Source organism: Myxocyprinus asiaticus, chromosome 24 (assembly GCF_019703515.2).
Source record: "Myxocyprinus asiaticus isolate MX2 ecotype Aquarium Trade chromosome 24, UBuf_Myxa_2, whole genome shotgun sequence".
Classification (NCBI taxonomy): Eukaryota; Metazoa; Chordata; class Actinopteri; order Cypriniformes; family Catostomidae; genus Myxocyprinus; species Myxocyprinus asiaticus.
In genome coordinates, this window is record NC_059367.1 from 21,445,542 (window position 1) to 21,468,616 (window position 23,075).

General features: G+C 40.5%; 1 protein-coding gene across 5 annotated transcripts; it reads left to right on the forward strand.

Annotated features, from left to right (window-relative positions):
* Nucleotides 1–91: 91 nt before the first annotated feature.
* zgc:136971 (S9 family peptidase) lies at nucleotides 92–22,139 on the forward strand. Of its 5 annotated transcripts, none has more exons than XM_051653554.1 (26): nucleotides 92–174; nucleotides 778–949; nucleotides 1,259–1,563; nucleotides 1,725–1,836; nucleotides 7,176–7,576; nucleotides 9,769–9,901; nucleotides 9,997–10,123; nucleotides 12,525–12,600; nucleotides 13,476–13,551; nucleotides 13,657–13,796; nucleotides 14,008–14,142; nucleotides 14,227–14,318; nucleotides 14,881–14,918; nucleotides 15,789–15,910; nucleotides 16,035–16,095; nucleotides 16,187–16,281; nucleotides 18,080–18,149; nucleotides 18,291–18,376; nucleotides 18,470–18,608; nucleotides 20,353–20,436; nucleotides 20,516–20,596; nucleotides 20,678–20,766; nucleotides 20,857–21,050; nucleotides 21,326–21,428; nucleotides 21,620–21,726; nucleotides 21,888–22,139. In XM_051653554.1, the coding sequence occupies exons 1-26, from the start codon at nucleotides 145–147 to the stop codon at nucleotides 21,988–21,990; spliced, it is 3,171 nt and encodes a 1,056-aa protein (XP_051509514.1). In that variant the 5' UTR covers nucleotides 92–144; the 3' UTR covers nucleotides 21,991–22,139. The 5 variants fall into 5 exon arrangements, with proteins under 5 accessions (XP_051509514.1, XP_051509516.1, XP_051509515.1 ...); XM_051653555.1 differs by lacking the exon at nucleotides 92–174 and adding an exon at nucleotides 180–310; XM_051653556.1 differs by lacking the exon at nucleotides 778–949 and having other exon boundaries at nucleotides 111–174.
* Nucleotides 22,140–23,075: the final 936 nt, after the last annotated feature.

A 23,075-nucleotide genomic window follows, 5' to 3' on the forward strand; every position in this document is an offset into this window, starting at 1 on the left:
GCACTTATAAATGATTAGTTGTTATTCAGTTCATCTTTGGGGCTCTTATTTTGAAAGCGATCCGCCAATTTCTTCTCACTGGTAGTCTCGCGTGAACACCGTCCAAACAAATCAGGCTACTAGTGGATAACAAATACAGCCAAAATGTTCAGCCACACAAGCCAATACACAGAGGTAAACTATTACATTTCTGTTGTGAATATATAATAAATATATATATATATATAACAGTGCATTACAACAAAGGCAGACATACCAACTCACACGGAACAAGAATGTTTATCAAAATACAGCGTTTATAACGCTACAGGTGAGTGATAGTTTGATGCGATTGCTTGACGCAACCAGCTGCACGTCTGCAGATCGGTCTCTCGCTAGAGGAGCCCCTCAAGGGATCAAATGTTCATTTATGAGAGTTTGTTCTCTAATGGGATTCCCTCCTGTATTGATGCAGATACCAACCCACAATTAAATATATTATGTTTAGGGCCTGGCCACATACTAACATTAATACTGTGTTAAATTACATTATTTGTGTAGATTTTGCTTTTTAAAAGTACTTCAATAGATATGTGTCCAGGCAAACATAATTCCGAAATACTTAAAAATAATAATAATAATAATAATAATAAAAAAATGTTTTAATTTAATCCCATATTAATAAATGTAAACCTTCTGTGTTGTGAACATGAAGAAATTACATAATTTTAAACGAAGAAATTAATACCCATTTCAAAGAACTTTATTGAAAAGAACCATTCTTTATATTTGACATAGCTACACAGAACTATTTTGCGAGGGGAGCAGCAGCCAGTTGTCAAAAGATGTGTGGAGTGTTGTTCTCTGTACCACTGTCCTTGTTGTGGGCCTGATATGTTCAAACCCACCATCAAAAGCAAATGTTTGAAACATTTACAGGGACATCGTCGAAGAGCAATACGACACAAAGGCAAGTACTAAACAATACATACATTTCGCATTTTTATTACAAGCTTTTTACTTACATATTTAAATGTATAGTGTTTACCCGAATGTGTCCCATGAATCCGGATTAAAGGATTATTTTACACAAAAGTTGAACGTATTCCTTCACAATTCAAGCGCAATCACTATGATAATAAAAGCTGCTGTATTAAATGTTGAAAGGATAAAACAGTGTAATAAAAATAAATCTAAGCATTTTATTTATGTTTGAAGTTGACATTGTAGAACTCATGTTAGTTTGTGGTGTCTTTCCTTTCATTCTTTTTCTCTGTAGAATTCTTTATTTTCAAATGTCATTTAAAGTGCCGAACTGCTCCACACTTCCACTGCGTCAGCTGCAAGTCCACCTTCATGAGGAAAGATGGATTTCTAAAACACCTGCTTATGTGTGAGCACAAGGACCCCAAGGTAGTGGTTGTGGAGGTCAAATCAGAGGAAAGCTCACCTGCATCAGAAATTGTTACAACACGCTCACCTGAGGCTGGCCGTGCTGAAGATATGTCTGTCAGTGACAGAGCAAAGAGCCTGGTCTCTGGGAAAAGAAAAGCTTATCTTGTGCAACCCTCATGCCCTAAACAGGTAACAAACAAACTTTTTTTCTTTCTTTTTTTTATTTTTTATATATATTAATAATAATGTACTGGGGGGGAAAAACTATTTATTTAATTAGTCAAAATAAACACAAGATGTAGAAATTTCTATAAACAGACAAAAAATAATTTTACCCTCTGCTGTTACAGGCTCTCATTGTCCTGCAGTCTACAGATGAGCTGAAAGTAGACCAGGGGCCCACATGTGATGAGATGGCAGGCCAAGGGTCCATAGATGAGATAGTGGACCAGGGTCCCTCAGGTAAACAGAATCTGGTGGAGGCACAGTAAAACTTTCATCAGTTCAATCAGCAAATCAGTAACTGAAACGATTGCACAAGAGCCCTAAAGCACAGAAAGCTGTTTTGACCAATGGCATTAAAGGGGTCATGAAATTATCATGAATTATTATATTATTATCTTCCCTGAGGTCCACTGATAATGTTTTTGTTGTTGTTGTTGTTGCATTAAAACATTCCATTCATAATTTAGTAATATATGATAATTTTCCACCCTGTCTTTGGCCAGTTGTCTGAAATGCTCGGTTTTAGCATTAGCACCTCCATAAAACTTCAACGTAAACACCCACTGTTCTGATTGGCTAACAGCATGCAGCCCCTCAAATTCAGCCATTTTTGAAACTCAATCTGAAGAGAATGAACATGCTCCACGACATTATAAAACTAAATTTGAGGGGTTACACATAATGCACATCCAACACATTGCATCTTAAGATATTAAACTGTTCATCTCAAGTACAACTGTTAACACTCACACCCTGTCTACACCGGACGTGAGAGTCGTGTCACGTCAAAAGCAATAGAACCCATTGTGATCAATGATGCTGTCTACCATGAAAGCATCCGTTGCGGCCTGTCGTGCTGACAGTAAACAGATGTCCCGTTCCATTTAGCACTGCACGCGCTGGTGCTACCACTGCCAACAACCCAAAAAAATGGTTTAGAAAGTTTGTCATCGCACCTGGTGTAGACAGCCTCAAGCTGTTGCTTCGCTTCAATGGGGTAAACAGGATGCCAGCACCATAAACTATCAAACAGTCATGACATTTGAAATGTTCATGAATGGAACCGTTTACTTACTGTTTTGCATCGGGTCCAAGTGTTTTTACTAACCCCACCCTTAAATGACAGTTCCTTTGCAAAGCTTGAACTGTATTATGACTGGTTCACAAGCAATCCATGCTGAAATACGCTGAAGACACATCCACATCCAGTTTCCTATATCATCCTGCACTGAAATGCACATCACTGGAAACACATCTAAACAGTCAAAGACATACATCCAGGGGGGCCTGGGTAGCTCAGCGAGTATTAACGCTGACTACCACCCCTGGAGTCGCAAGTTTGAATCCAGGGCGTGCTGGTGACTCCAGCCAGGACTCCTAAGCAACCAAATTGGCCCGGTTGCTAGGGAGGGTGGATTCACATGGGGTAGCCTTCTCATGGTCGCTATTAGGGGTTCTCGCTCTCAATGGGGCACATGGCAAGTTGTGCGTGGATCACGGAGAGTAGCATGAGCCTCCCGTGCTGTGAGTCTCCACAGTGTCATGCACAGCGAGCCACATGATAAGATGCGTGGATTGACTGTCTCAGAAGCGGAGGCAACTGAGACTTATCCTCCACCACCCGGATTGAGGCAAGTAACCGCACCACCACGAGGACCTACTAAGTAGTGGGAATTGGGCATTCCAAATTGGGAGAAAAGGGGTTAAAAATTATTATTATTTTTTTTTTTTTTAAAGACATCCATCCAGCATATGTTTTCATACACCAACAATTAAAAATAGCACAGACGGTTGAAAGAACGCATCCATGATGTGTTTGTGCTCAAAACAGCAAGAGTCTGTCTGTGCATGTTTAAATGCAAAAATAATTTAAAATAGTCCAGATGGGTCCACTTTGGTGCCACAGTAGGCCTATGTCCTGCTCTCTCTCTGTGAACGAATTGAAGCACCAGTGGGTGGGGCCAAGGGTGCGACGATTTTAGGTAGGTGTTAATGATTACATGTAATCTGTTACTACCCAGCACTGAGGTTAGTGGTGAACCGTCAGCTTCGCGGAAGAAATGTGGTTGGAAAAAAATCTTGAATGATCGTGATCGGAGATCATTAAAATACTTGGTAAAGTCGCATCGTAAAAAAATCGACAGTAGAACTCACGGCTATATTTAATAAAGAGCATTTCCACACACATAATGCGATGAGAACTTACAGGATTGGGACATAACAGCTGTGTGCCCACTGTGCAAGCCTCTGGAGGCAGAGTTATGATCTGCGGTTGCTTCAGTTGGTCAGGTCTAGGCTCAGCAACGTTATGCAGCAATAAAATATAGTCAGCTGACTACCTGAATGTACTGAATAACCAGGTTATCCCATCAATGAATTTTTTCTTCCCTGATGGCACAGGCATATTCCAGGACAGCAATGCCAAGACTCATCTGGCTCAAATTGTGAAAAAGTGGTTCAGGGAGCATGAGGAATCATTTTCACACATGAATTGGCCACCACAGAGTCCTGACCTTAACCCCATTGAAATTTTTTAACCATTTTTTCAGAAAGTTCTGGAGAGGCAATCAGCAAAAGTATTTTTTTGCTTCAGTCCTCAGTGAGATTAAAGATGTACAGTTGTGTTCAAAAGTTTGCATACCCTTGGAAAATTGGTAATATATGTACCATTTTTAAAGAAAACATGAGTGAGCAGGCAAAACACATTTCTTTTATTTCTTATGGGATTCATATTCAACTGTAGGTTATAACAGAATGGCACAATCATAAAACAAAACATGGCAACAAAGAAAAAAATGAAATGACCCCTGTTCAAAAGTCTGCATACCCTTAGTTTTTAATACGGAGTATTGCCCCCTTTAGCATCAATGACAGCGTGCAGTCTTTTGTAATAGTTGTCTATGAGGCCCCAAATTCTTGCAGGTGGTATAGCTGCCCATTCGTCTTGGCAATTTGCCTCCAGGTCATGCAAATTCTTTGGTCATCTTGCATGAACCGCACGTTTGAGATCTCCCCAGAGTGGCTTGATGATATAAAGGTCAGGAGACTGTGATGGCCACTCCAGAACCTTCACATTTTTCTGCTGTAACCACTGGAGGGTCAACTTGGCCTTGTGCTTAGGGTCATTGTCGTGCTGGAAAGTCCAAGAGCCTCCATGCGCAGCTTTCGTGCAGAAGAATGCAAATTGTCTGCCAGTATTTTCTGATAACATGCTGCTGCATTCATCTTGCCATAAATTTTCACAAGATTCCCGGGCCTTTAGAGACCCCCCCCCCACCATGCATTTACATTTTTTCATTTGGCAGACGCTTTTATCCAAAGCGACTTCCAAAAGAGGAAACATAAGCGAATCATCTTAAGGAGACAGTGGTACGAAAAGTGCTGTATTACAAAGTTTCACTAGCATCATAATAGTATTCAAAACAGAATAAAGTGTAACAGGAAATGTATTTATTTATTTTTTTAAATTTTAATGACTGGTTAAGTGCTCATGGAACAGATATGTTTATAGCGGTTTTTTGAAGACAGAGAGTGAGTCAGCTTCACGGATGGAGTTGGGAAGGTCGTTCCACCAACGTGGTACGATGAAGCTGAAAGTCCCGGAAAGTGTTTTGGTGCCTCTTTGTGTTGGTACAACAAGGCGACGTTCCATAGCCGACCGCAGGCTTCTAGTGGGCGTGTAGCTCTGCATAAATTATTTTAAGTATGCTGGAGCAGACCCAGTGACTGTTCTGTGTGCCAGCATCAGAGCCTTGAATTTGATACGTGCATCGATCAGCAGCCAGTGGAGAGAGACAAGGAGTGGTGTAACGTGCTCTCTTTGGTTCATTAAAAACCAGACGTGCTGCTGCATTCTGGATCATTTGCAGGGGTCTAATTGCACATGCAGGGAGGCCTGCAATGAGAGCGTTACAGTAGTCCAGTCTAGTTATGACAAGTGACTGGACAAGCAGTTGTGTGGCATATTCAGAGAGGAAGGGTCTTATCTTTCTGATATTGTAGAGTGTAAATCTACATGATCTTGCGGGCTTTGAGATGTGGTCTGTGAAATTTAGTCTGTTGTCGATGGTTACCCCTCGATTTCTGACTGATTTGGAAGGCGTTACTGTAGTTGCACCCGGCTGCACGGTGATGTTGTGTTCAACAGCAGGGTTGGCTGGAAAGACAAGGAGTTCAGTCTTGGCTGGGTTGAGTTGCAGGTGGTGCTCCTTCATCCAGGCGGAGATTTCTGCCTGTCAGGCAGAAATTCGAGCAGTCACTGTGGTGTCGTTTGGCTGGAAAGACAAGTAGAGTTGCGTGTCATCAGGGTAGCAGTGGTAAGAGAAACCATGTGCCTGAATTATGGGTCCCAGTGATGTTGTGTATATAGAGAAGAGAAGTGGCCCAAGCACTGATCCCTGAGGTACCCCAGTAAGTAGCTGATGTGGCTTGGATACCTCACCTCTCCAGGGTACCTGAAGGACCTACCACCATGCTTCACAGTGGGGATGGTATTCTTTTCACTATAGGCCTTGTTGACACCTCTCCAGACATTGCGCTTATGGTTGTGACCATAAAGCTCTATTTTGGTCTTGTCACTCCAAATTACAGTGTGCCAGAAGCTGAGGCATGTCAAGGTGTTGTCGGGCATATTGTAACCGGGCTTTTTTTGTGGCATTGGCGCAGTAAAGGCTTCTTTCTGGCAACTCGACCATGCAGCTCATTTTTGTTCAGGTATTGTCGTATTGTGCTCCTTGAAACAACCACACTGTCTTTTTCCAGAGCAGCCTGTATTTCTGCTGAGGTTACCTGTGGGTTTTTCTTTGTATCCCGAACAATTCTTCTGGCAGTTGTGGCTGAAATCTTTCTTGGTCTACCTGACCTTGGCTTGGTATCAAGAGATCCCCAAATTTTCCACTTCTTAATAAGTGATTGAACAGTACTGACTGGCATTTTCAAGGCTTTGGATATCTTTTTATATCCTTTTCCATCTTTATAAAGTTTCATTACCTTGTTACGCAGGTCTTTTGACAGTTCTTTTCTGCTCCCCATGGCTCAGCATCTAGCCTGCTCAGTGCATCCACGTGAGAGCTAACAAACTCATTGACTATTTATACACAGACACTAATTGCAATTTTAAAAGCCACAGGTGTGGGAAATGAACCTTTAATTGCCATTTAAACCTGTGTGTGTCACCTTGTGTGTCTGTAACAAGGCCAAACATTCAAGGGTATGTAAACTTTTGATCAGGGCCATTTGGGCGATTTCTGTTATCATTATGATTTAAAAAGGAGCCAAACAACTATGTGATAATAAATGGCTTCATATGATCACTATCCTTAAATAAAAGATGCATGATCAGTCATATTTTCAAAATCAATGCCAAAATTTCAGAATTTTTGCCAGGGTATGCAAACTTTTGAGCTCAACTGTACTTTAGATTCTAAAATAAGTGACTAGATAAATCAACTGATTATCTTTCAAAGAGACTGCCAAACAACAAGACTATGAGATCCAGTATATAAAGTTTAATGGTGAGTCTTGTATTGATTTGCTCTTATCAGAGACCTTGATAGCCTTACTCTTCTTCAACTCAGGTGAGGGAGATATTGTGGAGGGGCAGGTGAGCACAAATGAACCAATGAAAAGCCCAGTGGATAAAGGAAATCCTTCAGTTGTAGACCTCAGTGTCTCTGTTGGGGATCACATTGTCTCAAATTCTGCTGAGAACTCTCATGCCACAGAGACTGATGTTGCTATACAGACTTTGGTAAATGAGATCTCTGGACATACAACTGTTGAAAGCACCGTCCCACAAAGGCCAAGATCTGACACACAAGATCTGTGTCCTTTCTGTGGTTTAATGCTGCACAGAAAAAATCTGCAGGTGCACTTGAGGAGGAAGCACCCAGAGCAATTGCCAAGGCAAGAGAAACCTGCACCTGCTCAGGTGAAAAACCCAAAACAGCAGAGACTCCCTCTGCGACAACAACAAAAGGTGAGATCAGGAGAAATACATCTATTGTGATGTTTGTCTCCCAAGTTCTTTGTTTTTGAGTAGATATTTGCTGGAAATTGCTATTATTTCTACAAATTCTAGTCCCGCTTGGCCCATAGCATTAACATATCTTAAACAATTTAGATAAAAATATTAAATCATTTTAAATTAAATAACTGGTAGAGTATTGCGTGTTCATTTATCAACAACGACGGCGCACCAGTGTTGCCAACTATTTCTCATGGGAAGTCCCCAAAGGCTTGCTGAAGTAGCTAAATCACGTGATGACGTCATTTATTACGCAAGGTGTCAAATTTACATACGTAAATGAATAAAGAGCTATTGCAATTCATTGAAGGTGTAGAACCATGTTTATTTTTTTATTGAACTAATGATTTAACAATTAGTATTTTACTACTAATCATTTAGCTATCACTAATTGAACTTGTCAAACATTCAGACAGTGGGGGATGTCTATTTATTTATTTATTTTGTTTTGTAATTAAACTGCATTATTGAACAATGACAAAGTCCAAAATTATCCTGGCAATAGCAACCATGGGTAGACAGCAGTGTAGTGTTGGGGATGTTTTTCATTATTATTTGTTTGTAAACATGGATCTATATGCCTTATAATGCCTCACGTGGAGCTGTTTTGGAGATAATATGTAATATGGCTTTCTTTCTTTTCTCTCTCTCTTTTTTTTTTTTAACATATCTGTTGTGTGATGCTGAACCATCAGTGTGTATTACTTGTGCCAGTGTTACTGTGTCACAATGCCTTTTTGACAGTGACACCTCTGGTTATATCACTTATCTCTATACTTTATTATAGATCAGGGGTTCATATCCATTATCTCTCTTTCTCTCTCTTGCCATGCTAGATAATTTCTCAATGCTCTTCTGTCGCTGTAGGCTGACATTTATTTTCTAAACGGAGAGCATGCACGTGAATTGAGGTTGAGATTGTCGCAACAAATACCAACAACACGTCAGCTCATCAGTCATTCGATTTTATAGAACATCCGTATGCACATACAGTAAATCCACCCCCTGATGGCATGCAGGTCAGTCATATTACTTGAAACACAGGGGGGCGCTAGAACACAGAGAAAAATGAGACATCATCCACGAAATAGCTCATGTGTTTTGTGTCGCCAGATGTGGAAGAATGTCGCTAAAGCAGACTACAAAAGTTGCTAAAATTGTCGCTAGTCGCTAGATGGCTCTTTTACTCGCTAAGGTGATCAAACAGTCGCTAAGTAGGCAGCACTGCTGCACACACATTCTTTATCAAGCTGAGGGGAGAGGACGGTTCCATAAGAGGAAAGGGACATGAAAATATACGCTTTCCTGCATTCAGGGCAGGCAAAATGCAATACCTTATGATACTATCCATTCAAATTCCGATCGAGCTGTTCTTAAATATCGACGCAGTTAAATGAAGACTATGGTGCGTGTCGAAAATACTGTGGATGAACCCAACCAAACACCCCCGCTCGGCTCTCAGAGTGGACGCGTCCGCACATAGAACGGTTGAAACATTCGGGTCTCACGGACATAAGACAAATCATCAGTCTTACAGCTCAGTCCATTTCGCTCGACCTGCTTGGATTATTTTCGTTGACATGTACTCCGCGGTCGTCTCTGTTGTTCTTGTATTAGCCAGTTTTTATTTGCGCCCATATAACCCACTTCTATTTTGAGGTGCGAATCGGTGCTACTTTGTAATGTACTGACTCTCCCTTCCATTAACATTGCATACATATTCATGAATTTATCATTTATATAATATATATATATATATATATATATATATATATATATATATATATATATATATAATAAAAAGTATTTATACATTTTATTTTTTTCTCGAGACGTGATATCGTCGACAATTTTATCAATTCGTTATAAAGTCAAATTAGATAAAATGGGCTATTGTCGCAGATCTAGTGGAAAATACACCTACTTCACTTTTGTTTACGAATATGCAAAACAGCTGTGTTACATTTAAGAGTTGAAACGACTTTATAAATACTGCTGTGTTGCGGTAGTCTGTCAACTCTGAGATGACATTTACTGTAGATAGTGGACAAAATCGGAAGTATCTGACACAGTGCTCTGGCTTGTTTACTTCTGTTGTTTATGTTTTGTTTTCTGTTTTATTAACTCATTGTTTGTGGTTTTAGATTGCAATGGAGAGTGAGATCAGAGATGTGTTCAGACACTGTATCAGGTTTCCTATTCCTATTTCTGCCTCTGTGGTCGCTGACGAGCAAGTGGACACTGCCAATGAAAAGCGGTGCATTACTGTATTGACCTGTGAGTCTAACAGGAGAGTTCTTCTTACTGGAGAGTTCTATAACTTGGTTCCTTAAAGAGTATTCACTTATGCATGCCTCTCTCTCTCACTGTAGGCTGGAGTCAGTGTGACTTGGAGAGAGGGAAGAAACTACTTTTCTCTCAGAGATGGACACTACTGTGTAAACATGACAAAATAGAATATGTGCTGCCATCTGGAACGAGCACACACATACAGGGAGAGTAAGAGAAACATACACACATACTAGAAGACACACAATGTACACTCACTGAGCACTTTATTAGGAACACTATGGTCCTAATAAAGTGACTGACGTGGTCTTCTGCTTTTATAGCAAATCCGCCTCAAGGTTCGACTTGTGCATTCTGAGATGCTATTCTGCTCACTACAATTGTACAAAGTGGTTTGAGTTACTGTAGCCTTTCTGTCAGCTCGAACCAGTCTGGCCGTTCTCTATTGACCTCCAAACAAGGTGTTTCAGTCCGCAGAACTGCTGCTCACTGGATGTTTTTTGTTTTTGGCACCGTTCTGCGTAAACTATAGAGCAGGGCTACTCAACATCGGAAAGGTCAGTGGCCGCAAAGCTGGATCCCTGTACCCTCGAGGGCTGCACTCTTAATTTTTATGATCTGTATATATATACAGATCATAAAAATTAAGAGTGCAGCCCTTGAGGGTATATATATATATATATATATATATATATATATATACACACACACACACACACACACACACAGCTCTGGAAAAAATTGAGACCACTGCAAAATTATCAGTTTCTCTGGATTTATTATTTATAAGTATGCGTTTGAGTAAAATTAACATTTGTTTTATTCTATAAAGTACTGACAAAATTTCTCCCAAATTCCAAATAAAAATATGGTCATTTAGAGCATTTATTTGCAGAAAATGACAACTGGTCAAAATAACAAAAAAGATGCAGTGTTTTCAGACCTCGAATAATGCAAAGAAAACAAGTTCATGTTCATTTTTAAACAACACAATACTAATGTTTTAACTTAGGAAGAGTTCGGAAATCAACATTTGGTGGAATAACCCTGATTTTCAATCACAGCTTTCATGCATTTTGGCATGCTCCTACCAGTCTTTCACATTGATGTTGGGTGACTATGCCACTCCTGGCGCAAAAATTCAAGCAGCTCGGCTTTGTTTGATGGCTTGTGACCATCCATCCTCCTCTTGATCACATTCCAGAGGTTTTCAATGGGGTTCAGGTCTGGAGATTGGGCTGGTCATGACAGGGTCTTGATCCGGTGGTCCTCCATCCACACCTTGATTGACCTGTCTGTGTGGCATGGATCATTGTCTTGCTGGAAAAACCAATCCTCTGGGTTGGGAAATACTGTCTGAGCAGAAGGAAACAAGTTTTCTTCCAGGATAACCTTATACGTGGTGTGATTCGTGCGTACTTCATAAAGACAAATCTGCCCAATTCCAGCCTTGCTGAAGCACCCCCAGTTCATCACTTATCCTCCACCAAATTACACAATGGGTGCGAGACACTGTGGCATGAAGGCCTCTCCAGGTCTCTATCTAACCATTAGACAACCAGGTGTAGGATCGGTGATGATCTGGGGGTGCTTCAGCAAGGCTGAAATCGGGCATGACAATGCTAATATTTTTATTTGGAATTTGGGAGAAATGTTGTCAGTACATTATAGAATAAAATAAAAATTTTCATTTTACTCAAACGCATACCTATAAATAGTAAATCCAGAGAAAAGGATAATTTTGCAGTGGTCTCTTAATTTTTCCCGGGGGGGGGGGGTGTGTGTGTGTATATTAGTACTGGGCAGTGGTAGCTCAGTGGTTAAGGCTCTGGGTTACTGATCAGAAGGTCAGAGGTTCAAGCCCCAGCACCGCCAAGATGCCACTGTTGGGCCCTTGAGCAAGGCCCTTGACCCTATCTGCTCCAGGGGTGCCGTATCATGGCTGACCCTGCACTCTGACCCCAGCCTAGCTGGGATATGTGAAAAAGAAGAATTTCACTGTATATGTGCAAATGTATAATGTGTGATAAATAAAGAAAATTATAATTATAAAATTATATATATATATATATTAATGCAAGAAGTAAAATACAGTAAAGAATCTAGGTAAAAATAATTAAGACATGTGTCTGTTTTTCACTAAATGAACACAGGAAGAATATTTCATCATTTTCATTGAATCAGTGTTCTTAATCGATTCATTGAAACCGACAGTATCACTAAAATGAATTAAACGTACCAACTCTAACGCCATTTTGGCTAATGAAGCGTAAATCAGAGACACTACTAAAACATCTCTGTCTTAACACCCTGATCCTTGCAAGTCATGAATCGAGGAGGGGTCGTTAAATTAGTCTAATGACCAAATAAAAAGTGCATTATCTTATATTATATTAATATTAATCTTTATTATTATATTATAAATCATCATGATAGTCACAATGTTATGTATATCTCCATCAAATAGATATAGTATTATAAATTAGTACTGTATATCTCTATCAAGGCCATGGCAAATATATTGTGAATTTTTAATATATCACCCAGCCCTAAGTTGTAATAAACAATTTGCACACTGACCCACTCATCAAAATTCATCCCTCTTTCTCAGGTTGCTTAGTTGCCAATCTCCATTTGGGCCTCTTCGAGCTGTCTTCCGGGAAGAGGCAGCACATCAATACCTGGAGGTATTAATATCAATGACATTAAACTGTTCTTTTCTTAATCATCATTTATTGACCGTTTACACCTTGTATTAAGATGCATCTCAGGTGATCTGATCACATGTGGTCAGGCAGGACACTTCACTGTTTACGCCTGGTCACTGAAATGCGTCTCCTGTGACCACTTGTGTTTGGATTTCAAGGGGAGGGTCTCTGATTTAATGATGACATGCATCAATCACTATGTCAGTGTGCTACTGCATGATTATAAAACACAAATAAATTGTAGAAAGACAAAGCGCGAAAAAAAAAAAGTGCACTGTTTCTCCCTGATGCATTTTAAATTTAATCTGAGCACAAACACAACATTTAGAACATCTAGAATTCTCATTTACTTTAGTGGAGTACTAAGTAGTTGTGCTTCCCGCTTCAGCCTGCCAGCTGCTCTTAAAGGCACCTCTGCTTAAATCTCCCCTCGACCAAAAGTGCACCTTTAGATTTGTGAACGAAAGGGGCCTCTGTAGCCCCGGTTCTGTGCACGTCAGTGTGCTTGTGTATTTACTCGCTTTTTAAAATGTTCTGATCTGACGGTTATTTCCTTTTAACGCAGCATGTTACCAGCAAAGTTTAAACTCTTGTTTTAGTGCAGTGTTTGATTGACAGGTGAGGGGTGGTGCTTCACTGCTGTCCGGGACGCATTCAGGACGGATAGCGTTTACACCTCAAATGTGATTTGGTCACATGCGTTTTTGACTAGCTCCGAATGTGGTTTTTGTGATCTGATCACAAAACGTTTTGCACCCTGTGTACACCTGTATTTAGCGCTGGCCACTTGTGATCGAATCACATGAAAAGCATCCTAAAACCAGGTGTAAAAGGGGTCATTTTTCTTTTGGTAGGTATGGGGTCAAAACGGTTTGGAGAAAAGTTTAGACCTCACAGCTCTGAGTAAACATGGAAAAGTGTATGTAGATGGTAAGGGAGGCACTTTTTGCTGTTTATGTTTTCATTTTATATTCCTTTTATTATGATTAAACTAATCTAGCACAAGTGCATTATTACAAGTGTGTGTGTGTGTAGCTCAGTTTGCATGTCTAGCCTGGTCACCATGTGAAAAAAAGTTAATGTATGTGGCTGAGAAGAAGAGGGTGGAGCCATCAGGACATGCATTGTTTGGATCAGCCAATGAGGATGGAGAGAAAGTGCTGCTGGAGGAACAGGTGAGATATCTGTCAACAGAAGTTCACCCACATGTAGTTTCTTTTAGTAATTTTTTAGTAATTTCTTTTAGTAGTAATTTTTGATGGTTAGACTATAGTATATGTGTTGAGTCAACTGACATTTAGTATCATCTATAACCTTTTATTCCTTGTGCTTAATTCAGTGTATCTACAGTGTATGACACTGTGTGTCTGTGTATGTGTTTGTCAGGATAAGAATTTGTATGCTGAAGACTGGGGTGAGGGACTGGTGGGTAAAAGCTGTCCAGTATTGTGTGTAGCTGATCTCAGTAAAGGAGCAGTCATCGTATATGCTGGTGTCCCTCCTCATATATCACCAGGGCAGGTAAGCCACGGATCTTACTTCATCTTATTATACTTGTTTGTTAAAAATGGAATTATTAGGTGATAATCATTGTTCTTTCTTAAGGCTTTGTGGGCGCCTAATGGGAGGGGCGTTTTGTTTGTGGGCCAGTGGAATGAGCCATTCAGACTGGGCCTGAAGTTCTGCTCCAATCGTAGGTGAGAGATGTTAGAGAACGCTTCAGTCCCTTCAAGCATCTGGTATTTTGTTCCAATATTTGTATCCAATATGTCAAATTAATAAAAGTAGTCAATACTAATACCAGTAAAATTTCACGATTCTTTAAACCAATGTCGATTCAACAGAAAAAAAAAACCTGAATATGCCAGTGCACACATTTATTAAAATGTTAATTAATATGAATTAATGTCATTCAACATAAATATAATTTTTAAATTAAACTAAAACAATGACTTTCAGTTGTTAATTCAGTTATTGATTTACTAATGTGGCTGAATTTTCAGAATCAAGACAGCTTTTCCTTCTTCCAGATTCTTTAATCACAGCCGGGGAACAACTGTCCAACTGGCCAATTGTGTTAATTGGAACACATTTAGACAGTTGTCCCTCAACTGTGAATAAAGATGCTGGAAGTAGGAAAAGCTGTCTTGAGTCTTGATCCTGAAAAATTCCACCACAATAATAATTCCCACCACACAGTGCTTACATTAACTAAAATGCTTAACCTAGTTGATTAATGTAATATTTTTCATGTTCTAGATCAGCTCTCTACTATCTAGATTTGAAGGGGAAATGCGGTAAGATTCTCTACAACAGATACTGTGTGGATGTGTGTTTAATTGTGTTTGACTTAGAGGGTATTTACACTTGGTCACTTTATGCATTTTTCTGATTAGATTGCTGTCCGATTAAATAAGCACATTCCTTTCACACTTGGCCACATCAATGTGTCTCTGTCAAACAGATATTAATCCTAATCCTAATCTTAAATTCCCGTGCTAAATGCAAATAAATCAGAGTTCACTTCCGTGATTATGCTAATACCATCCAGCGAAATTGAAGCATGTGATTTATTATTTGATTTCCAATTTACTCCATGCATGCGTATCTGTTTGTGTGCATGTGCACTTTTTTTTTTTTTTGCTCTGTGGGCTTGTCGTAGGTAAGATGCATCATGCGCGTCAACTGTGCTCATTGTCAGTGTTTAGCTTCAGTTTCATCAGCGATCTGCATCATATAAATGAAGAAAAAAGTTCTGTCTCTCCTACAACGTTCATCTGTTTGTTAATATGTTATTATTTATTGCGCAACACGAGCCTTATGCAAATACTCAGTAACAGCTGTTACGTTTAACATTTTCCCTATGGTGACGTAGCACAGTTTGGGTGGAGTAAAGTTTACATATGTGGCTTGAATAGCCAGATGCATTTACATTTGACAGAGTTTCGCCTGGAATCTCTGGAGGTGGTTTCAGCGATGGTATTTTATCTGTCTTGAATCCATCTTGGAAGGCATTCATGATCAAATACCTATAGCCATCCGATCAGTAAAAATGCATGAAGTGACCAAGTGTAAATACCCCCTTTTAAATTATGGGCTTTGACTCAGATATACCCAGTTTTGTAAAACAAGGTACATTATATCTCTGTGTCCTTTTACCTGGTCAGAGTGCTTGTCCTCTGAAGGCGTATCTGTGTCGAGCCCTCGTATGAGTCCAGACTCCTGTTGGATTGTCTACTTACAGGGACATGTGTTTGGACCACATCATCAGTGCCTGAGTATGATGCTGGTGAGACCTTAAATCAGTGACTGAACACATAACATCCACTTACATTTGGATGTCTGGGAACATTTTGGAATATCTAAATTAGTTTTTGTAATTATTAAAAATAACTTATATTTCTTTCTCTTAGTATGACATGAAGAATAGAACCACTTCAGTCTTGGTTGATGTTGTCAGGAGAGCAGAAAAAGGTACCTAGATAAAAGCAAAATCACACACACACACACACACACACACACACACATTGAAGAGTTATGTGAGTGACATCATGTCCCCTCATAGGTCAGTTTGCTGGAATATATGAATCATTGCCGCCTCTTTGCTGGTCTGCAGACAGTGAGAGAATCTTCTTCAGCAGTGCTTGTGAAAACTATAAGGTAAACTGACAGATTATTTGTAGTAGTATTTAATATTTGCAATATTTACAAACATAAACCATGAAGGACACTCAAACATAAAATATTTAAGTATCATATGTGTTTGACACAGAAGTTCATGTGAATTTCATATAATTTTTTGCCTTGAAAGAATCCCAGAAATGCTACTGGAAAATATACAAAGATTTAGGTTTTAGGTTCAGTCTCCAAAATAAGTATCGCTTGAAAGCTTAAAAGTTGTACTTAACAATGCATGTTGGCATTATGACCAAAACTGAACAAGTGCTTTGAAATTTGCAGACATATCAGAAGTGTTCCGTTTAGATAATTTCTAAATAATTTTGCACTGCACATATTATTGTATTCGGTAAAAACATCAATCTGATCAAATTGCCATGTGTCATATGTCGTTAGACAGCTCTCAGAGTAGAATACAACCAGCCTTTTACTCACAGACAAAAATATAGCGAGTAATAGCTAAGTATATGTCTTTGACATACATTACATTTAAACAGGTGTTGTTTATATGCCGCGTCTTTGCTTATAACTTTACAAAAAATAGACAGAACATAAAATATCACACCATTGCTTAGAGGAGGTGATTATCTTTTAAACGAGCCCACACAATGTAATTGGATGCATAGATCATTAGATAATCCACAAAAAGCACAATGTGCACACAGCACATAATGTGCTATCTAGCAAAAAACACGTTTTTTCCTGGATCAGATGATTTTATCGGAAATTATGTAGTACGTTTTCCAGGGTCGTGGAATGCTAAACAAATCGTATTAGGATACAGATCACTGCAACCAGAGGTGGAAGTCATCCAAATATGGGCAGAGAGGATCGTTCACTCTAATTACATATGGCCACCAGGAGATGGTGCCAAGTTCGTGACACAGACTCCAAGTACATGACACATACTCATTGATGGCTTAAATGACACAGTGAAATCTTGTTACTCATGCCTGCATGCTTTGGAGAGAGAGCATATCTTTAGTCATTGTTGTATTTGCATGTGTAATTAATTATGTTTTATTTGTTTGGAGACATTTTTGGACACTAGGATAAATTTGTTTTGTAATGCTTTAACTTTTGATTGCTTTGTAGTATCAACACAACATTTTTTACTCCGGTATAGGTGACATGATTGGGAACAAAACAAAAGCAGCTTTTCAGAGCTACCTTTTTCGCACCTTGAGATATATAATGTCAAATCAGAATGATTTTTTTTTTCAGCAGTTTCTTAGGCTGAGAGTCTCAGAATGTATCATAATATCATCAAAAAATGTGCAAAGTTTTCTTTAAAACAACACCAAACACTTCACCCTCCTTGTTTTTTTGTTTTTTGTTTTTGTCGAGTTATAAGCCTTTAATCTGGGTATGTCACTGAAACAGGAAATCTTTCAAAACACCTCTTTAATGGGGCCTGGGTAGCTCAGTGGTAAAGACGCTGGTTACCACCCCTGGAGTTTGCTAGTTAGAATCCCAGGGCATGCTGAGTTACTCCAGCCGGGTCTCCTAAGCAACCAAATTGGCCCGGTTGCTAGGGAGGGTAGAGTCACATGGGGCAACCTCCTCGTGATCTCTATAATGTGGTTCGCTTTCGGTGGGGTGCGTGATGAGTTGTGCATGGATGCCGCAGTGGATGGTGTGAAGCAGGGAGTATGGTTACATGTTTCTTTTAAAGTAACACAGGACATTTTAAAGCTCTAATTCTGTATGGTTTCTGAAGTATTGATTGTAGTATTTGGTAAATTGTGTGAATTATTATTATTTTTATTTTTTTCCCTAGGCAGTGTACTCAGTGGACAGAAGTACAGGAAGAGTTACACAAGTGTGCGGAACGGATTCTTTAAGACTAGGTAGTGTGTGTGTGCGTGTGTGTGTTGGTATATGTGTTTGTATATATAGCATTTGTTCTGACAAGTCATCTTCTGTAATTTAGTTTGTTCTTATTTCTTTCTTGTGGTGACAGTCATTGATTACAGTTTTGTATTTGTTAGATAACTTTGGGAGTGTGCAGCTGTTGACAATACAGAAAGACCTGATGGTGATGAGCTGCTCGTCTCCACTTCAACCACCCTGCCTGGTACACGCGCACACACACACACACACACACACACACACAGGCACATTTTTTGCTTTTCTGTAGAAATAACACCACCTTGTATTTGTTCTGTAGAGAGTCGGCTTTCTCTCATCAGTAGATCTTGCTAAAGACATGCAACTTTATAATCTTGGCAGAGCAGATGTGTATGAGGGATTTGATTGGCAGCCCATGTTGATCATGCCCCCTTCTCAAGAGGAAAACCATCAGTTCTGTGAGTAGCTTGGGTCTATCACTTATATGACTGTAAGGGGGTTCAGTGGAAAGGAGGAGGCGAGAACCGGTTTGAGAATATAAATAATAGTTTAATGATCAACTTAACCCAAAACACACAAACCTAACCACACACAGGGCAGCTGCCTGTAATTCTCTCTCTCTCGAACTGTCGTCCACGGCCGCCTTTATCCCTCGTGTGCCCCATCAGGCTGATTGAGGACTGGGCGTGCGTCATTCCAGCCCGGCCCCGCCCTCCTCGGCTCTACACTCCTCCCGGCGTTGCCTCAGGCCGGGGAGCCCCCAGCATGACGTACATCCCCCCCTTCCTCTCTGGGGAGGGGGCGTGCCTTGCGCCCCGACTGCCGGCGGTCATCCCCGCCTTCCTCGACCTGGGAGGAGACAGGAGGGGAAAAACTACAACAACAAAAAAACTAAATAGGTGAGGGAAAGGCCAACACGGAGCGACAGAGAGAGAGAGAGAAAAAGAAACTCACTCACCGGTTCTCTGATGCGCCATCGCTTGGTCCTCGATCACTCCTCCACCCTCTCAGGCAGACGGCAGCTGCTTCTCCCCGGGCGGACCGGAGTCAGACCTCCGATCCCCAGCGGACAGAACGCCCCTCCGCGTTCCCGGCGACCCGTGGGGACACTCCTCCGCCCCTGGCAGCAGCCCTACCGCTCCAGGCGGTCGGGGAGTCGTTTCCCTCCTCCCCTCGCAGACGGCGGTCTTCTCTCGACCCCTCTGCATTTCTGGGGGACGGCAGGGCACTCCTCCGCCCCTGGCAGCCGCTCCTTCGCTCCAGGTGGTCGGGGAGTCCAGTCCCCACTCGCCTCGCGGATGGCGGCCGTTCCCCGCGTTCAGGTGGTCGGGTTACTCCATCCCCCGACGGATGGCAGCGGCGCTCCCCTGGGTGGACGGCAGTGTCGAGGACTCTGCGACGGGCATCCCTCCTCCTTCCCGGGTTTCGGCACCAGTGTAAGGGGGTTCGGTGGAAAGGGGGCGGCGAGAACCGGCTTGAGAATATAAATAATAGTTTAATGATCAACTTAACCCAAAACACACAAACATAACCACACACAGGGCAGCTGCCTGTAATTCTCTCTCTCTCGAACTGTCGTCCATGGCCGCCTTTATCCCTCGCGTGCCCCTTCAGGCTGATTGGGGACCGGGTGTGCGTCATTCCAACCCGGCCCCGCCCTCCTCGGCTCTACAATGGCATTCACAAATACAGTGATTTCACTGCTGGAAGTCGCAGAGTGGCTGTAGTGGGTGTTCCTACTCCCAGATGCTGTTATTGGTGAACTGCACAATTGACCATAGTTTTTACAATTCTGATCACAAATGGGGTATTTTGCTGGTAAAATAAGATGTTATTTTAATTTTCAATAATTGTTTTTGCTGATCAAAGGGGGAAAGCGTTTGTATGCAGTAGATGCATCAAATTATGAACAAGCTCCAATATCTCGAATGACTGCACTCCTATTGGTAGTTGCCGCATAGTATTACTGCTCATTTTCATTAAGTAAAAAAAATTTCAGCTTTGTTGCATAGCTGGACTTGCTCACAACGCATCACCAATGGCCTTCTGTGAGAGTGGAAATCACCAACTGTCATTAAAAATGAATAATCCAGTTGCTTTGTTGCTGCAGGTTGCTGTATGTGTGGACGTTACTTTAAACTCATGAGGTACAGCAATATTTCTTAGTTATTTTAATCTTTCTTCTCTCTTACCTCTCTATAGGTGGTCTGAATTTTGGAGCAATTTTGTTAAAGCCGTATAGTCCTCCCGAGAGAAGGAAAACTCCTCTAGTGGTGAACATACATGGTAAGGCTAACACAAGCAATAGTTTTTGCAGTTCAGTTTTTTAAGGCATCAGTGATCAGTGAAGTGTTTGTGTATGCAGGTGGTCCTCACGCTCATTTTGCTGCAGAATGGAATGCCACAGCCGCTGCTTTAATAAAACTGGGCTTTGCTGTTCTGATGGGTAAGTGTGTATTTTAAAGCTTCTCTCACAGTAAGAACATTAGAAGACATTGAGCAGTGATTTAGGGTGTGTGTATTACAGTAAACTACAGGGGTTCCACTGGTTTCGGTCAGGACAGCATAGAGTCTCTGCTCGGAAACATCGGCAGTCAGGACGTCAAAGATGTTCAGGTGAGCACACACACAATTAATAATGTGCACTTGCTCAGAACAAACTGCATTGACCAATTTGTCACTTTTTCATTCTGTCCTGTTTTCCAGAGAGCTGTGTTGTGCGCTTTGCAGAATGAGGCAACCCTTGATTCTGATAGGATTGCAGTAATGGGCGGCTCTCATGGTGGCTTTCTGGCCTGCCACCTGATTGGTCAGTATCCAGATTTCTACAGAGCATGTGCAGCACGGAACCCCGTCATCAATGCAGCTACACTGCTCGGAACCAGTGACATTTTAGACTGGTAATGCTCAGATGAATTCATTAATACCAATGCTATTAAATGTGTAGAACCAATTTATTCAGGCCCAGTATAAGTCTTTAATACTAAATTAAGTGTTATTTAGTCCAGCACTAGCGTTAGTGGAGGATCAGATGAACCTCTATATAATAGGCTATAATGTTGCTAATGTTGTAATGTTAAATCTGTTTGATATTTCATAATATGTATTTCACAAACAGTTTGCAGTGGTTGAACGTTTCTGAAATGTCATTGTGTGCTTGTACTGCCCCCTACAGGAGATATTCCTCTGTTGGGATTCAGTATTCTTTTGACCGGCTGCCTACATCACATTCCCTCACTGCCATGCTAGAGAAATCGCCTATAATACATGCTGCACAGGTATGTATAAATACACGCACAGACATACATACAGGAAAAGTGATAAAGAGAAAGTATTTCTTGGGTAGCCTGTGTCTCTATGCAGTTTACTCATGATAAATTGCTGATGTTGTGTGCTGACCCTGAAACCTTAGTATGATTGCCTCCTATATGTGTCTGTGGGCATGTGTGCGGTGGGTATGATTGTTTAGATACGTGCTCCTGTGTTGTTGATGTTGGGTGGGAGAGACAGGAGAGTATCACCTCACCAGGGTCTGGAGCTCTACAGAGCACTCAAGAGCAGAAGCACACCTGTCAGGTAAACACACACACCAGCATTTAAAACACATACTGAACACTTATATTATTAGTCACTTTTCTGGAAAGCAAAACATTCTGATCATCATCTTCCTCTCTCTTTCTCTCTGCATTCCTGTCTCTCTCACATACTATGTCTTTATCTCTCTCTCTGTCTCTCAGGTTACTATGGTACAGTGATGAGGGTCACTCATTGTCTAAAGTCAACACTCAGGCTGACTGCTTCTTCAACATTGTTCTGTGGTTCAAAGAACATTTAAACTGACAGCACTCTAGCAACATTTCTTGGTTGTTGCCTCTCTACTGTGTTAGTACTCAAGTTCTCAAATGCAAAAAATATCCATCTGATGTTTTTCTGTCTGCACACATCGTGTTTGAAATTTTTGCCAAAAATAAATGTCTATTATTATTAAACTCTCTGTGAACCCGAAGTCAGAGTTTTCAGGTCAATGGCCACTAGGGGGCAGGCCTGTCCAAGTTTAATCAGCACTGCAAAATAAGGGGTCAAATGCCAAAGGATGGAATCATTATGGTAAAAAATCTGAGCTCATATATTGTGATGTTGAACTTTTCTCTTTTTGGAGTCAAAATCCGAACAGTCCTGCTTTTTTTTTTTTTTTTTTGTTTTTTTTTAGATTTAAGAGTTTACTCTTCACTGCCTTTTTAAAAGCATAATAGATGTGGTAGTATTTTTACATCAACTCAATTTGAGACCTTAACTGTATAATTGTGACAGTTGTTTATAGATTAAATTAGTTCACAATAAAATACTTGTACTTTTAGAACAGAAAGTAGAAAAAAATAACAAAATTATGTTTTCTAGTTTCTAAAATGTATCTTTAGAGATATTAAACATTCCATTGTGGACTGTGTTTCACACCATGATGTTTATAATGATGAAACAAGAAAGAAATGTGTGGCTAATAATATTAGAAAATTATTATGACATTGACCGTTTAAAAAGTTGTTGCCTGAATCACAATTGAGCCTGCGTACTTTAATATTATAATATTATGCATATTATAAATATTATAATGTTAATATTGACCTTTAAAAAAAGGTATCGCCTGAATCGCGAGGTTGTTTTTATTATTGTAAACTTGGAGATGTAGTTACCTCTCCTACAAACTGAAATGAAACAACCAAATTACACCGGTGAAAGGTTTTGACAACTCTGCGCTCCCTGGCCACTTCAAAATGAATCTGTGTGTAAGGATGCAGAATCATCTATCAAAATATGCCCTCTCCAGACTGCACATTGTCTTAATTCATAGTGTATTTTTTCCTGAGGATGTGTGCTCGCTGCAGTGGAAAAAAAAGGTGGTGTTCACGGCCTTCGCGGGGCTACCC